Consider the following 18,787-nt stretch of genomic DNA (forward strand, 5'->3'; position numbering starts at 1 on the left):
AACATGTTTTCACTATATCATTATGGATTATTGAGTGTTATTTAATGAGCAGAAATTGCAATCCATTGAAAATTAAATCTACAATACAACAGTACCTGTATAACTAAGTATCCATTAAATTCTTCTTATGCATGTAAAAATAAAGCATGTCTCTCCTAGAAAGATGTCAAATATCTGCAAACTATTTTGATTGTAGTATTAAATCCAAATCCTACGTTCTTTTTTTAGGATCACAGATATAAAACTCATACAAAATAAGGGAAGTGTCCATAAAATAGGAGTATGTTTTAAAAAATAAAAAATCAACTAGTGAGACTTGGCAAAAGAGATGACTGAGTTACTTATAAAGAGGGGTGCACTCTGAGATAACAGTGTAATGATCCAATACCTCCAACCTAGACATCACATTGAAGAACAGGCAGTTTACTGGCCACAAGATGTCCTTTTATATTTATTATTTTTACTACAGTTTCAAATAGCAAAGCACCCAACCAATAGCATATGCTAATAACTTAATGAATAAATAAAATAGACAAATAACACAGTAATAAGTTATACAGGTCTGAGTAGTAGTTATTCCCATTCCACACACACCTCCAAATGAGAAACCAGACCAATGCTTGATATTCAAAGTATATTTTAGTAAAGGACCACCAGATGGCAATGACACCTTATCTCTAGCAGAGCATACTGTCAGCTGCCTTTCTGTGAGTCCACTTAGCAGTGGATTTAGCAGAATTTCGTGTTTTGTGTTCAGATGATGCTCTGTGGTTTTGATTTGAGCACTATGCAGATGAAGGGTCTGCATGAAAGATCTGATTGCTTGCTCCCTCTAAATCTGCAAAACCTTTGTGGTAAATGAATTTACTGTCTGTAAAATTCCACCATATTTAGAGGGCTTGAGGGATGAATGGTTAGACAGACATATTGTAAAATAACAGGGTTAATGTTCTGAAAACACGAATCCCAGCCGTCTGTGGCTGAAGATATGGGCTACGATGAATGCATAATACTGTGCAATTTGAATGGTGTGCTGACTTCTACAGGAAAGAATATCTCTTATTCCTTGAGGCTTGAAATAGCCCCAAGAAAAACTATACTGGGTTTAAAACTGCAAGAATGCCTTGAGGTGTCTGGCAACTATTTTAAAAGAGTTTCTTTTTCTATTTTCTTGCTCTTCTACATTGATTGCTGAGGTTGTTATAACTTTTACTTGCCAAACTTGGAGAAGGACTCTATCACCACAGTTAGTCTACAAGCGGCCCTTTAAAGCATTCAAAAATGCCCCTTTAAAGAGAATAAGAAATAATTGCTGCACATTATATGTCTAGAGTAGTAATGGGCAGAAACCCGATCAAACCGGTAAGTGGCCATACATTCAAAAACCACTCTGATTTTATTTTTTTTGGATGATATACTCCATGGTGAGGGATGCACCACACTCTCTCCTTTTTGAGTGACAGCTGTCCAGTAGGTACCTTAATAGCATATCCTTTGTCTAAAATGTCTTTCAAGAAAATTTTGTAATCCTCATGGAATATTGGAGACTTTGTAAGTTTTCTTTTGACACATTCATTGTCTGCACACTCGACTTCCAGCTCTGCCTTGCACTGCTTATAGGGTCAGATGCAACAGAATCCACCTCCATGATCCAATCCATGCTAGGATCCTTCCCAAGACTCACAGATGGCCATGCAACCTGATGAACTTAAACAATGGAGAAATGTGCCCAAAATGCTTATAGGTATATGATTTCTATCAACACTCCCAGTACAGCTCTGCATTTCACTCAGGTCTTGTCTGCAGATGTTAAAGCATTTTTTACAAACATTGCAAACATTTAGATGAGAAGAGGCCATTCAGCCCAGCAAATCTCACTATTCCTATCTATTTCAGGTCAGGTTGGGGAGCATGTACTGATACAGCGCGTTGCCGCACCCATGGCACCACACAACAAAACAGTACGAGATCCTCTCAACCCCATTCAGGCACGTGGTCCAGTCCTACTCTGCCATAGCCAGTTGTTACATGGGTGTCCCCTTGGCCTGATCCAGCCACTCTGGTCATCAACAATGAGGATCCTGTAAGCTGGATCACCCTTGGGGAATCACGCCACATGGCCGTAGTGCCGTAAATGGCGCTCCCTCACAATGCAGGTGATGTGCTTCATTCAGGATTCTGTGAGCAACCGCTCATTCGATACAAAGACAAACCAGTGGTACCCAAGGATTCTCTAAAGAGATATAGTACCGAAGGAGTCCAGTCTTTGTCTCAGGCCTCTGGATAGCATCCATGTCCCGCAACCATATAGCAAAACAGAAAGTACCAGGACTCTAAAGAATTCGACCATCGTCCTTTTTCAAAGATATTGAGAGTGCCACACACCTCTTTCCAGTGACATCATGACCCCCCATGCTCTCCCAATCCATCTACTGTCTTCATAGGAAGAGTCACCAGAGACATGAATGTCACTGCTGTGGTAAGTAAACCTCTCAACAAGGTCGACACTCTCTCCACAGACAGACACAATGCTGATGGCTGTGCCCAAGAGATCATTAAAGGCCTGGATCTTGGTTTTTATCCAGGACACTCGCAAGCCCAGACACTCAGACTCGCTTCATCTCTCAAGAGCCCCAATCAGAACCTCCATTGATTCTGCAAATCTCATAACATCGTTGGCAAAGTCAAGATCACTGCATTTTTCTTCACCAACAGATCCCCACAGCCGCTGGATCCCACGACCCTTCTCAACACCCATTCCATGCAAGCATTAAACAGAGTAGGAGCAGAACACACCCTGACAGACCCCAGAATCAACCGGGAAAAATCACAGAGAGTCTACCTTCACTCGGTACAGCACTCACAGTACCAGTGTACAGAGGTTGGGTGCATGCACCGATTACAGCTTGTTGCTGCACCCACCATACGACAAACCACCTGGATTGAGATCTGAGTGCAGCCGTACCACCAGCCCCAGATTTTCCTTGCAAGTTGGAGGACCAGTGTACAGGCCAGCCATGATATCCAGCAACTTCGGGGGGATCCTGTGAATTCTCAGGATGTCCCACAGGGAAGGTCGATTAGCTGAGTCGAAGACTTTACGAAAATCGACAAAGGCTGCAAAGAAACTCTGCTGATATTTGTGTTTGTGCTCCATAAGCACCCTCAGTGCCAGGATTCATCAATCGTAGACTTCTTAGGTGATCACCCTTCCCTTTCCAGATAGGGATGACAAGTCTTTTTTTTCAGTCAGTTGAGATGATGCCCATATCCCAAATAGAAGTAAAAATTGGTTGCAATGCAAGGAGGACAGCCTTACCACCAGCCAGGACAAGTTCACCCCAGATACCACAGATGCCTGCAGCCTTTCCTACCTTCAACTGGTTCACCACCTGTGCAATCCCAGTGAGAGGGTGGTCACAGCTAATTGGGGGATCAGCCTTAAGAACTGTGGACCCAGAGATGTCCAATGTCCTAGCTGGGGGATCAGTTTTAAACAGCTGCTCAAAGTGGTCAGCCCAGCGGGTTGTATTTATTTAATTCCTCTAAAGTAATACCAAGTCTAGCTTTGAAGGTCCCTAACATCTTAAGAGTTTATCATGATAAATTGTAACTTATTCCATGTGTCTATGGTTCTCTTTGTGAAAAAAAACTTGATGTTTGTTTGAAATTTACATTTAACAAGTTTCCAACTGTGTCCTCGTGTTCTAACTCATCCTCTGTAGCCCTGGAATCTGCCTAGTCGCTCTTCACTGGACTTTTTCCACTGCTGCTATGTCCTTTTTTGTGGCCTGGAGACCAAAACTGCACACAGTACCCCAGATGAGGCCTCACCAGTGTGTTATAAAGCTTGAGCAGAACCTCCTTTGACTTGTACTCTACTTGTACACTAATTACACTGACAATGACAAGGATATGGTGCTAATTCCATTTCTAAGTAGAGGACCAGCTCACAATCAAAAATTATGAAAGTGATGAAGACTAATTATGTAAACAAATCATTTTACATAGCAGTGTTCCATAGTTTTATATACACACACAATACAACTGTACTTGTATTACTCCTCTGTAAACAATGACAAGTGAGATGACTCCATCTGTCACACAGATAATCAGTCAAGAGATCTTACTGGCATCTTTGACCTTCAAAATACAATCAATTTGCTCTTTGTGAGTTAACTGCCTACATTAGAATATCAAGAAGACAATGGGCAGATAAAGAATCAACATGAAAAGGCTATTGATAGAACTATCAATATGATGGTTATTTCTTTCTAAAATATGATCCTTGATAAATGGCTACATTAAATAGCCTGGTGTGCTTGTTGTGTACACACTGTGATAGGCTGATGACCATTCAGTCTTGTCTTGTGCTTAATAGTATTTGGATAACATCCCTGCAGTCCAAAATAGGCCATTGTCTATGGATAGAATAACTGATATTGGCATACATTTATCTGTAAGTAGTGGATGGTCTCTAGGGCAAGTATGATGAGACCGATTCCTGTCCGTATTTGAAACCAACTTTTTTTAAAATGAAAAGAAAACGATTAAATCTGCAATGAAAAAGAAAAGGAAGATGATTCTCAGGTAAAGCTTTTTCTGAAATAAGAGTTAGAGATTCATATTTTTTAGTTAAAACACTGTTTTGGGTTAGAAGGATTCTTTATTAATGTAAATAACTCTTTTTTCCCTAAGGGAAATTTTGCCTCTTAATCATTACAAAAAAGCAATAAGAAGTGCTATTAAAAAGCATAAAAAAGCAAAACACATTGTACTGTCGGCATCAAATGTGCATTTCGTTTCAAATCTCAACAAATTAATTTTCCATTTCAGAATGTCATTTCATTCATTTTTTTTTGCTTGATTTGGAAACTTGATTACACAGTGCTTTCTGCAGCTAACAATTTTCTTAATAAATCATATGCAGAGTGCTGGCTAAAGTTATTCAATATTTCCGTGGATTTGAAAGAGGTCATATTTTAGAAGAACTGTTGTATTGTTGATCAACAGCAGAATTTGCTACTATTGGGACAAACTACAAAACACATGGTGCATTCTTGACACCAAGGACACATTCATTCTTTCTATAAATAACAATATAGTAAAAATTCAGTGATTTCTCTTTATAAAGGCAAAAAATAAAACTGCTCACTCTAAAAGAGATCAAATAAATATTGACTGCTTGCTTGTATCAGTCATTCAGATTTCATGCACATGGTGGGCACCATCACAAGGATCTTCACAAGCACCATACAACATTCAACTTAAGAAAAATACAGAACATCCATCCAACCATTTTCTGTAGCTGCTTTTTTCATTTCAGTCCCAAAGACTACCCAACTTCAGTGGTTACCATAGAAAGTAATCCAAGACATGGCACCAGTCTATCACAGAGGACATTCACAGATTCACCTGTCCTTGGTCATACCATGTCCATTTAGAAGTTGTCAACATCTTTGGATGGCGGAGGAATCCAGAGTACCCAGCTAATCTCTACACAAACCTTTTAATGCTGTGCTTATGAACATAAATTACAAATAGATTTTCTGTCTTTAGCTTTGTTTTCTTGATTTTTTAGATGTCAGCAAATAGTAATATTTTTATTTAAATGGCATCAAATGAAATCTAAAAAATATTGGTTCATAAGCTATTGCACAATTAATACTTGTACATACATTTATTTTCAAAGTGGCTCATAAAAAGCATAAGGTACACAGTAACATCTTTAATTTCCAAGTACATACAATCCTGTAAAATCTTTAGAAATGAACTGCTAGATCCAAAACAGGGGCCTCTGGTTAGTAGTTATCAACATTATATATCTCTTTTATTTAAATCCTCAAGGCTTCATGATTGTCTTTCTATCACTACAACTGGATAATAATATGACTTCTCTAGAAAAGAGCACACCTAAGAGTCTTCTAAGAAGGACAACAGATTAAGCAATGTTTCATGTACGCCTGTTGTGAGAACTGAAATTATAAGCAAATCTACAAATGTGACACATTTCTCTTTTTAGTTTAAGATGTAGGCATGAGAATCATAGCACTTAAATTTGTTCCATATACCATTCATCAAATAATATTTTGATTGCCTAAAATATCAGACAACACTTAAAACATTAAATGGGAAAATTCACCAGTGAAACCTTATACTGGTATCCCACATTAATGGATGGCCCTACACTGAGATCAGTGAAACAATTTGTTCAAGGTGATCCTTACTATCAATTGCATTATGTCACTGTTTGTTGTAGTTTCTGTCCACCACTTGGGCTGGGATTTTTAACAGGTCCCTTGTTGAGGAACCTTCTTTGTGACACTAAATGGCATGGGCATGCAGAACACCAGTCAGCCTCCATAGGATGACAGTAATAAAAGGTGACGTGAAATAGGGACTGATGCAGCTAGAGAATACAGACAAAACAGTAGGAAGAAAAAGCACACAAAAAACACAGCCCAAAGTAAACATAGCAGACAATCAATACTAAATGAAAACAGTGTACCAAACACACCAAAGTGTATAAAAATGATTGTTAAAGTTATTGATTGTTAAACTTAAAGAATGACTGTTAAACTGCTTGGTAATAGTGCTCTCCGGAACAGATTACATCCATACATCAGCCAGTTTTTCATTAAGGTGTAGCAGTAACACGAGACACATGTGAAGAATCAACAGCACAGAAACACCCATGCTCAAATATCCTGGATTTTTCATTTCAATTAACCACCTGAAAGAAGATCTTCTGTCAGGAGGTACCCCAGGACAAAATCATACTAAAGTCAACGTGCACTGACATGGCAACATTAGCTGTTACAAGTTTGTGCTTCACCAAATTATCATTGTATATGGCATTTCTCTTTGGGTGGGAATGATGTAAACAGCTAATTGTTCACCACTCCAGTTGATTTCCTAGCTGTCATGGATGAAGTCTGCCCATTCCCCTTGTTACCCAGGACTTTCTCCAAGGAATTCCATTTCCTGTCATATCTCAAATATGTGCCTAGCTGGCATTATTAAACTGGTCTGGTATGACTGATTGTGGCTGTGTGGATAACTGTGGAGATAGCCAAGATAGGCTTTAGCTCCCTGTAGTCCCCTGCCAGAAAATGCAGACACAGAAAATGAATTGAAGATACTTTGATCTACAATTAATTAGTATATAATGCTGTGTAACATGACTTTATTTAATCTTTTCATTTTGAATCTAAGATGTTGAATTTCTTTTATTAATATTAGTGATCTCATGAAAAATGCAGTATAAACTTAGAAAAGTACTGGTTAATGTCTGTGGTAATAATGTGTACTATGAGATTCGCAATTATAAAAAAATAACTAACAAAGAAGATAGCAAATTATTTGTCATAGAAAAAGTGCTTTTTGAAATTCAAATAAAAAAAAAGTACTTTACTATTACTTGCGTTATGTATGTAGTTGTTTATTGCACTGCTACCAGGTGGTTAAGCTCCAGTTCCCTGCCACCCTAAATTGGATATGCAAGTGAGAAAATGGATGGATGAATTTCACATTTCACATAGCTTAAAGAACAATAATTAAGATGCTACTGCTAGAGGCTGTTGTATTTCTTGACATGTTTCAGTAGCGGTGCTAATCAACAGCAAGCAATTCATCAAAGATGAAAAATTCTATATAGCATAGACAAGATGTCACCAATCCAATATTTTAATATTTCACCGCTGTCAAAACAAGTCCTGATATGCATATAGGTGTGATCGGAAGGCATTAAAATGAAAGTTCAGTGTCTGCTTTCCTGTATGAAAACGTAATTTGAACAAACTGTAAAGAAAGAAATGCCTTAAAAGCTGTCAATGGCTAACACAAAAACCCATTATTTTCAATCTTCCAGAAGTAAGAAAGTTTTTACTCTAATCATAAAAAATTTACAAAGGCTTTAAAGTGAATGTTCTTTTGTGTCTCTGCTCAGCTTGCACAGGTTCACCAGGAGGCACTCTCTCTTATCAGCTACGTGGGCTGTTCCATTTCCATCTTCTGCTTGGGCATCACCCTTGTCACCTTTGCTATTCTGTCGTAAGTATTTCACCTTCAGTTCATTAGAAACTTGGTTCATTATTAAAAACTGTCTATGATTTAAAGAAAAGCTGCAAGATATTCATTTTGCAGATTTCATTGATGCAAATAATAATGAAAAGTACAATCCCATACAGAGATAATAATTAAGCTTTGCTCATTGTGTTTTTGGATTTAATCTCAAGAGCAGTATCCAAATGTATTTTTTGGGATTCAGAGTTGAAGCGGTATATAAAAATGGATGAGTAAATTTCAATAATTTTCTAAGATACTGTATTATCCAACAAATGTGTGCATATAAATTTGTTACACAGTGGGATTCTAGCTACAGGCTTTTTGAAAGTCCTTTTTTTCTTTGCCTACCGCTCATGTTCACGTTAGTTTACTCTGGGAGCTCCGGCTTCCACCCTTGTCTTCAAGAGGTGCATGCTTAATGACCACTTACTGTACGAGTGTGTCCATATGCCTGTCCTAGAATGGACTATCCCTCAGTCCAGTGTGAGTTCCTGTCTTTAGCTCATTTTTCCTTTTGACTACATAGTACAAAAGTTGTTGCTTTGGAAAATAGATGAACGGTTAACTGGATTCAGTGGGGAGCACTCATTAGACAAATCAGAATTTAAATCACAGTAACTTCTTAAGAAAAATTTTGCATGCATGCCTAACAAAGGAATGTTGAGTATCAGAGGATGCATTTAAGGAAAAGAAGATCACCTTTACACTGCTGGCCAAGCTATGAACTTAGTGAGGCAGGCATCCTAGCAACTTTTTCATAAATGAAACAAATTAGCTGGTAGCTAACCAAAAAATTAGACATTGGCTGACTTTCATTTGTTGTTTATAGTACAATATGGCACATGCACAAAACAGATCACTCTGCTTTGCATTTGTTTGCATGACCACTGGTGAGTCCTTACTTGTCCCACACTATTATGAGTGGATGTACTGTATGTTTGATGTCAATCATTGCATCATGCCCTGCTTTTTGCCAGAAAAGAATGTCAAGGCCTGATAGTGCAAATCTTCCTTTGGAGTAAAACTCAAATGCTTGTCTTCTTTGATAGGAAGCATGGTGACACCTGAACAGCAGCAATATCTTTACAACAAGCCATATAAAGACTGCTCCTTTGGCTATTTTACATAAGAGATCACAATGATTCATTTAAAGTTAATCAACTACATACTGTATAGTCAAAACTGGGCACAGAGTTATAAATTCACTTGTTTAAGGACCTGGCCAATCACCAATGACTACCTCATTCATTAGCGACCTTTGCCATTTCATAGACCTCACCTGGGCATTATCTCTAACCATCACACTCAAAACTGAGTGTGTTAGAGTGTCAAGATAGCATAATACATGAGAATTTTGAGCTTGCACTGAGTTTACAGTTTTCTTCCCTTCATCTTATTTCTTATAATGCTGATGCTAAATAATCTTTTATAAATTAGTTTGCATTTTCTCAATAATTTTGCTATTATAAAAAGATCAAACCAATTGAGTATTAATTTGTCAAAACCCACAACACAGCATGTGTGTTGTTCAGATGTAATAATGTTAGGCAAACAAAGAAATAAGTATCTAGAACCTAAACATAAATGTTTTTATGAACTCTGTGCCAGCATCCATTTATAGTGCTACCAGTAAAATTAATTGGCCTCATTTTAAAAGTTAATTGAATTTTCTGTTTTTCTTCACGGCCTCCTGTCTTCTTGTGCTGCAATGTGTTGTTGTGTACAGGCCTTATTAATGTTGTCTCAAAAAATAAATAAGTAAATCAATGCAAAGCTCTCTCTGGATTGAGTATGTCATTAAAACACAAGAAACCAGTCATAAAATCTTTAAATTATGGAAGAAATGCAGATAAGGTATTGAAATTGTGGGATGTGTTTGTAACAAGATCGATCTGGTATTATGCAATCTTTCCGCATAGGAAGATACAAATATGCCTGCAAAATTACATAAAACTTCAATAAAACTGGACCTAAATGAAGACAGTACTGTGATGGGCTGTAGTGAAAATTAAGCTAGTAGCAATTTAGTAATCTTACTAATAAAGCATCACTGTTTAAAGCACTTGCCTGTGGAACTGGTGGGATTAAGCTATGTCAAAACTTCTTCTGTCTTGGACTTTTTGTATTTCATTCAATGCACTCACCTTGTTTTATATTGGGTACATCACATTAACAAACATACTGCACCTCAGTAAAAAATAGAAACATAGGGCATAGTTTCATAGGAGCTATCAGCCTATTCCAGCAGCATTGAACACAACCAGCAACCCTGGAGAGAATTCCAGTCCATCACAGGGCCCATTCTCGTACACAAGCTCGTTCATGCAGAGCTAAATTATAGTCAAGAATTGAACTAATACATTTGTCTTTGGGAGTAAAAGTGTTACTGAAGAAAAACTCTCATAGACAATGACTGAACTTGGAATTCGTTTGCTGGATCTGTAAACCAGAGGGAGTAATCACTGTATGCAGAAGGCCACCAGTTTCGCCCATTTTAATTTCAAGCTTTAATTATGTTGTATGTGCTTGCTGGGCAATTTTCAGTCAAGCCATGTAGCTCCTCTTGTTAGACTGAATATCAATGTCAGGCTCACTGTATATTGCAGTCTGAGAGAGGAATTACCTACTGTGTGAACCTTTTAGAATACAAATGTATACAGTAGATTTCAGTCTATTAGTGATCTCAACTTGATTTGATTTCAGTTGTTAGGCAACTCCTAATATCAAATGTATACATAGTTTCGGTGCCTAGTGTACATTTATGTTTAAAACTGAGGGCTATTGAGAATTTCTGAATATCCATAGATATACGGAACATGCAAGGCAGGAACTCATGTTAGAGGGGGTATCAGTTCATTTCAGGGCACAGTCATTAATATGCCCACAGACACTCAATCTGGCTTAATATAGCTGCTAATCAAATGCATGGTTTTGGAATGATATTTGCTCTTCACCAAAATTCCAAACCAACCAGAGGGATCTGGATTAATTTTATAAAGAATGCACAATATTTACATTGCTAGAATATGCAATGCCAGAAAAAATACATATCCTAAAATACTCAAGGCTGGAAATTTTAGCAAAGACACTCTAAGGGAAGCTGAGATGAAGGATGAAAATCTATGAAATCAGCCATTTTCTTCTTTGTATATAATTGACTGAAATCTACACAATTTTTCTTTCATTTCAGTTAACACACCTAATCTTGCAGTGTGAAAGACTATAAAATGTACAAAAGTTTCAGGAACATTAATAAATATGACTTTTCCCTTCTTGACAAATTTGTTTTTCTCCTATTATATAATCAGCAGACTTTATAAAGGATTCATTGCTTTTATCACCTTTCACAGGTCAGTGAGCACAATCCGTAACCAGCGCTACCACATCCATGCAAATCTCGCCTTTGCTATCCTAGTAGCCCAGATCCTCCTACTCATCAGTTTCCAATTTGTTCCAAGTACGGTAAGTTGAAAGAATTAAGATAAATTTTATGTGTGTCTGTGTGTTAAAGTGCAAAACAAGGTAATTTCTGTACCCTTGGCTGACGAGTCTCCCACAAAGGATGTTAAGCCATTCAAATGAATTTGATTAAAATATATCCTTCGTTAGTGACTATTATTCTGTTAATTCTAGACAAAGTAAGTCTTGGAGGAGGAGGAGGAGGAGGAGGCACATAAAGTTATATCTTACTGATGCAAAGGTATTTTTTCTAAAGATGGAAGTTCCGCAAATTACGAGATAACTGGATGAACTGACTCTCGGTATCAGGACGTGGATGTAGTCCATCATTTCCAAATTTCCATTGCAGTCAATACAGCATTTCATAAACCTTGCACTTTGCCTTCTTCATTTACTTACTTAACAGTCCTCCTAATATACGAAGGTAATCCACATGCAGCAATTGGCAGGAAAAGGGTCCAATCAAAAGCATACATTAACAAATCTGGAGTCATTTATTTCAGGAAGTAGTTTGTATCGCTCTGAGAAATTTTAATAAGACAGTACGTTAGTCAAGCAAAATGATACAACAGTCATGTAAAAGTCATACTGAAATCAATGAGGTAAACCAACAATAAAAAGATTTTATCAAAGACTTCTAAAGTCTATGAATCACTGACTTTTTTTGCCCAAGTTAGCTATTTGAAATGTGCATGGGAACTAGACTGATTGTTATCTACTTGCAAAGGAAGACGTGTCTCAGGTAGCAATGAGGCAGCAATGAAAGAGAAGGTGGCACCTGTTCAGTGAGAACTAGGAAGAACTCGGCTTTTGCAACATTTTGGACAAGTGCATTTCATAGTAGCATTATACGTTTACAATATTGCTTCTGCTTTCTTTTCTTTACCCTTCCATAGTAGTAGCTATTAAAGACTTGCTTCTTTGTAATTTAAGTACATTGAGCAACAAACAGGTAGAACTAAATACATGGGTTTTTTTTGGAGTGGGGAAAAAGATAAACTTAGTAAATTACCCTGGTAATATGCAAACAAATAATAATTCTCAGTAAATTCTGTGATTATTTTGTGCTTGGCAGTTATCCAGGTTGTATTTACATAACAGGCTTCAGAACACCTCCTTCACCTTTGGCTAAGTACACAAGCGAAAAGCAAATTTAAACTATGAATATGTCTACAAAACTATGTAATATTTCTAAAGCCTAGTCTTTACATCAGCAATTTTATGAATGAGATCATTTCCTTATTGAACATGGATTTACACTGTTGGCATCATAACTTTGATTAATAGCAAACCCTTCCATAATAGATACCAATAGTTAGGCCAAGACTTGCGTACCTCCAGAACAGCAGTTTCAAACTCATTATGGCTCCTGTTTTTTAAACTCTGGCCTTTTTTCTCATTCAGCTGTGAGTTATAAGACACTTTAGTAAAAAGAAGCTGGCACATTACCAGGTTAACTGTGGAAAGAATTCAGCTGAAGCAGTTCACACTTAAAAAGATGACAAGTAAATTTTCCTGGGCTGATAGCATTGTCACAGGAAAGTCATTGGTTGGGACTGGGTCAAAGGAAAGGGTATCCTGAAAGTTGTGTAACAGACCTGTGCACCGCATTTATGTTGATTTTGTTTAAATGAAAAATGGAAAGATATTGGTCAAACTACACCACATGTATTCAGGATCTTTTTTATCTGGTAAATTATTATTGTATCTTTCACTTTTCTAGAAAACATTTCATACAGGTTTGCTATTTCCCTTTTTCTTCTTTTTACACCGGCGGTGAAGGATGCCGTCAAGCTGAAGAAGGAGTCCTACAGGACCCTTTTGTCCTGTGGGACCCCGGAGGCAGCTGATAGGTACCGGCAGGCCAAGCGGAATGCGGCTTTGGTGGTTGCTGAGGCAAAAACTCGGGCATGGGAGGAGTTTGGGGAGGCCATGGAGAATGACTTTCGGACGGCTTCGAGGAGATTCTGGTCCACCATCCGGCGTCTCAGGAAGGGGAAGCAGTGCAGTGTCAACACTGTATATGGTGGGGATGGTGCGCTGCTGACCTCGACTCGGGACGTTGTGGGTCGGTGGGGGGAATACTTCGAAGACCTCCTCAATCCCATTAACATGCCTTCCAATGAGGAAGCAGAGCCTGGGGACTCAGAGGTGGGCTCCCCCATCTCTGGGACTGAGGTCACCGAGGTGGTCAAAAAACTCCTTGGTGGCAGGGCCCCGGGGGTGGATGAGATACGCCCGGAGTTCCTCAAGGCTCTGGATGTTGTAGGACTGTCTTGGCTGACACGCCTCTGCAACATCGCATGGACATCAGGGACAGTGCCTCTGGATTGGCAGACCGGGGTGGTGGTCCCCCTCTTTAAGAAGGGGGATCGGAGGGTGTGTTCCAACTACAGAGGGATCACACTCCTCAGCCTCCCTGGAAAAGTCTATTCAGGGGTCCTGGAGAGGAGGGTCCGTCGGATAGTCGAGCCTCGGATTCAGGAGGAACAGTGTGGTTTTCGTCCTGGTCGCGGAACAGTGGACCAGCTCTATACCCTTAGCAGGGTCCTGGAGGGTGCATGGGAGTTTGCCCAACTAGTCTACATGTGTTTTGTGGACTTAGAAAAGGCATTCGACCGTGTCCCTCGGGGAATCCTGTGGGGGGTACTCCGAGAGTATGGGGTACCGGCCCCCCTGATAAGGGCTGTTCAGTCCCTGTACGATCGGTGCCAGAGCTTGGTCCGCATTGCCGGCAGTAAGTCGAACCCGTTTCCAGTGAGAGTTGGACTCCGCCAGGGCTGCCCTTTGTCACCGATTCTGTTCATAACTTTTACGGACAGAATTTCTAGGCGCAGCCAGGGTGTTGAGGGGGTCCGGTTTGGTGGTGGTTTGCTTTTTGCAGATGATGTTGTCCTGTTTGCTTCATCAGGCCGTGATCTTCAGCTCTCTCTGGATCGGTTCGCAGCCGAGTGTGAAGCGGCTGGGATGAGAATCAGCACCTCCAAATCCGAGACCATGGTCCTCAACCGGAAAAGGGGTGGAGTGCCCTCTCAGGGTTGGTAGCGAGATCCTGCCCCAAGTGGAGGAGTTCAAGTATCTCGGGGTCTTGTTCACGAGTGAGGGAAGAATGGAGCGTGAGATCGACAGGCAGATCGGTGCGGCATCCGCAGTAATGCGGGCGTTGCATCGGTCTGTCGTGGTGAAAAAGGAGCTGAGCCGCAAGGCGAAGCTCTCAATTTACCAGTCGATCTATGTTCCTACCCTCACCTATGGTCATGAGCTATGGGTAGTGACCGAAAGAACGAGATCGCGAATACAAGCGGCTGAAATGAGTTTCCTCCGCAGGGTGTCTGGGCTTTCCCTTAAAGATAGGGTGAGAAGCTCAGTCATCCGGGAGGGGCTCAGAGTAGAGCCGCTGCTCCTCCGCATCGAGAGGAGTCAGATGAGGTGGCTCGGGCATCTGATCAGGATGCCTCCTGGACGCCTCCCTGGTGAGGTGTTCCAGGCACGTCCAACCGGGAGGAGGCCCCGGGGAAGACCCAGGACACGCTGGAGGGACTATGTCTCTCGACTGGCCTGGGAACGCCTTGGGATTCTCCCGGAAGAGCTAGAAGAAGTGGCCGGGGAGAGGGAAGTCTGGGCATCTCTGCTCAAGCTGCTGCCCCCGCGACCCGACCTCGGATAAGCGGGAGACAATGGATGGATGGATTCTTTTTACAAGACAAATCATGGGGAATCCATTTACTTACAAATATTTCCATTTTAATTATCATATGTATTTAGTAATTGAGAAGCAATTTGCTTAAAATATAATGGTATACTGTATATCCTGCCTGGACTTTTGTATTTATTGAATAAATCTGAATTCCCAAGGAGGTAGCATTGTCTTACATTCTTGTTGACTTTTCTTTATAATGTATGCCACTCAAAATGCATGTGTTGACATTTACTTTACACATTATGTTATTTATGAGCCATATTTTAACCATTCAACTCGACAGACCAGCATTTGTTGACAAGAGTGTGATCTACAGATTAAAATTCTCTTTGCACAAAACATTGGTAACATGGCTACATGTTAATGAGACCTTCATACAACAATATGAAGATTAACTTAAAAGAGTGAACTGGGGAAAGAAAAACATTATTTATAAATGTTGAAAAGGAATCAAATGCATATGCATATTACACTGAAATTAATGGCTAGGACAGTGTAAGAAGAGAGGGTTACTTTAAAAAATGAAAGGATTTGCATATGATGAAATTCAAATTACTTGGCCACTGTTTGCCAAGTTAAAATCCCATTAGGATAAATGTAGGTATTAACTCTCTCTAGGGGAGTTGGCTGCATCCTGATTTTAACCATAAGAATATATAAAATTAGCATAACACAATAAAAGACAAGAACATAGAAAGGGATTAAGATAAGGGAAATAATTTAACTGAATATGGATACACTCTGCACAGTGAAATATGGCACAGAGGGAAGCTCAGGATTTGCTGACAGGAATACATATAGCATTGATGGACATAATATAATGCTTAGTATGACTAATGCATACAGTATGCACAATATATTTATATTATTAAAATTAAATTAAAATTACATTATTACATTATATATTATAATATACAGTATTACAATTATATTATTCACTTGGTGTATGAGTGTTTGTTGAGTGTGGTGTGCTGTCTCTGTGTATATGTACAGTATATAGAGACAGCAAATACATAAAAATAAAACATAACCACTCAAAAATAACAAAAACAACAATAAAATACATAAACAACACTATAACATAAATGACCTCCTGACTATACTAACTGCAGCTCAGGCAGTATCACCAAGTAAAAAATTTCAAGCCAAGGGTCAGAATCATAAGTTCGAAAAGTTAAGTAAATTGTGTCCAGGACTTATATCAAGAATCATAGCCATGAAATTGAGTTGTATAACCAAAAATAAAAAGGAATGCACAATCAGAACCAATTCATAAGTTGTAAATCAAATAGTGCAAAAATATTTGAATATTTGAAACCAAGAATTAAATGACAACAAAGAATCAAGTCAAAGATCCTATGGGAGTTTCTGCAACCTTGGAGAACGAGGAAGTGCACAACTTGACATTTATACTACCTATAGCAACAGCATAGCACCCATACAAAATAGCAGCATTCAGAACAGCAATAACACAGTGTCAATGGAGAACATTATTTATTTTGAACACTGTTTAAAATGTATCAAGGAAGGTCAGCAAATCTATTTTATCAATGCAATACAATCAAGTAATATGAATAAACAAACACCCTCTCTTCTCTAACACTCCGAATATATTACCTCTGTAGTGGTAGTGCTGCACAGAAAGGAGAGAGAGAACTCAGCTGACGTCACCAGAAAGCACTCCACTTACAGTGCCTATGGGCATCCAAGAACAGAAGTTCTTCCTTTGCTATTATTGTAGAAAACCTGCTTCTGAGGGCCTTTGTAATACAGATGTTGCAGGATCACAGCTGGATGACCCATAGTATGATACCATGAAAAAACACCATCTTGTTATACCTAGGACTTTACTACATCAATTATTTTACCTTCGCCTTTTGATTAGCAACTTCAATTACCTGATATAATCTGATCATTTTACATAGTATTTTTAAGCAGGATACTTTGTAGGACTGACTTCTCATTCCTTAGTTTTTCAAGTATTCACATTCTGGTCTTATGTGCTTCTATCATTTTGTTTACCTTTTATTCATTTTTTGTGCCTTCATTTTCACTTAGTCTTTGACTTATTTGTACTCTGCCTCTGTTGCCTGGTTTGATTATTTCAATGCAAACTAGTTTTTGCCTCCTACCGGTTTTACTTTGTACAGTGACCTTTGCTTAGCCTGACAGAATTCAAGATCTCATGCAGTTTAAACAATGTCATTAGCAGCTTATTTGTGTGCATGATAATGCACTTTGTATCAATGAACACCTGAGGACAAAATGATGGCGTGCAAGAAGGAATGCAAAATTAGCTTAGTGTAGCATACCACATGTTCTAGGCTCAGTATTCCCGACACCTCTACCAGATTTGATGCTAGATCTGCTTAAGGGAATAAGGAATTCTGTTGATATATTTTGTCATGGTGTAGGCAGGGTTGTTGCCCTGGTCTAAGTTTATTTGTCCATCCATCCATCCATTTTCAAACCCGCTGAATCCGAACACAGGGTCACGGTGGTCTGCTGGAGCCAATCCCAGCCAACACAGGGCACAAGGCAGGAACCAATCCCGGGCAGGGTGCCAACCCACTGCAGGACACACACAAACACACCCACCCACACACCAAGCATACACTAGGGCCAATTTAGAATTGCCAGTCCACCTAACCAGCATGTCTTTGGACTGTGGGAGGAAATCGGAGCGCTCGGAGAAAACCCATGCACACACGGGGAGAACATGCAAACTCCACGCAGGGAGGACCCGGGAAGCAAACCCAGGTCCCCAGGTCTCCCAACTGTGAGGCAGCAGCGCTACCCACTGCGCCACCGTGCCGCCCACAAGTTTATTTGTTGTTTATTTAATCTTTTTGTTATTATTTAAATATAATTTTGCATATTATATTATTAATTCCTGTTTTTGGTTTGTATTATATTTACACAATATTATTATATTAATTGAGGTTTTATGTTACCTATATACTGTCCTTAATGTTTTTTGTTATCTGCCATGCCTCTTGTATGTGAAACCTAAAGAGACAGTTCCACCATATTAGGCAGCTGGGTACTGGCCCCAGTAATAGTGACACCAAAGCTAAAGATGATCAACAGCTTTGGCATTACATTCCTGACTTGGCATTCCTGCTCTTTGATGGAGTACTTCATTTACTGGATTCTTTGCGTAGAGACAGTGTCTTCAGAAATTATTGTGAGGAGAAAGGAGACTAGGAGATGTTGTGTCAGGCAGACTCATAATTAGTGACAAGCATAAGGTCAGAACCAAAAAGCACATAAATTATCAGCAAACAAAACATAAAGGCAAATCAAAAGAAAAGTCAGGAACAGAAGGACACTGAACACTGAAAAAAAATCCTAGTGCTAAGCATACTTAATAAATTAACTACTCGATAAAAGTGTTTGACAGAGGTTTTCCAACAAGTGATGATGCTTGTGGTGGAGTGGTGGCTCTGAGGCTAGGGATCTGCACTGGCAATTGGAAGATTGCTGGTTCGAATCCCGTAAAATGCCAAATGGGACTCTGCTCTGTTGGGCCCTTGAGCAAGGCCCTTAACCTGCAATTGC

At 39.2% G+C, this 18,787-nt stretch overlaps 1 protein-coding gene across 2 annotated transcripts in view; it reads left to right on the forward strand.

The window, feature by feature from the left end:
• adgrd1 (adhesion G protein-coupled receptor D1) overlaps nucleotides 1-18,787 on the forward strand; it is a 150,218-nt gene that overhangs the window by 72,729 nt on the left and 58,702 nt on the right. For both annotated transcript variants that reach the window (XM_028824798.2, XM_028824799.2), the window contains 2 exons: nucleotides 7,949-8,052; nucleotides 11,418-11,529. In XM_028824798.2, the coding sequence (XP_028680631.1) occupies nucleotides 7,949-8,052; nucleotides 11,418-11,529 (216 nt within the window). The remainder of the gene's footprint in view (nucleotides 1-7,948; nucleotides 8,053-11,417; nucleotides 11,530-18,787) is intronic.

This window comes from Erpetoichthys calabaricus, chromosome 18 (genome assembly GCF_900747795.2).
Source record: "Erpetoichthys calabaricus chromosome 18, fErpCal1.3, whole genome shotgun sequence".
NCBI classification, from domain to species: domain Eukaryota; kingdom Metazoa; phylum Chordata; class Cladistia; order Polypteriformes; family Polypteridae; genus Erpetoichthys; species Erpetoichthys calabaricus.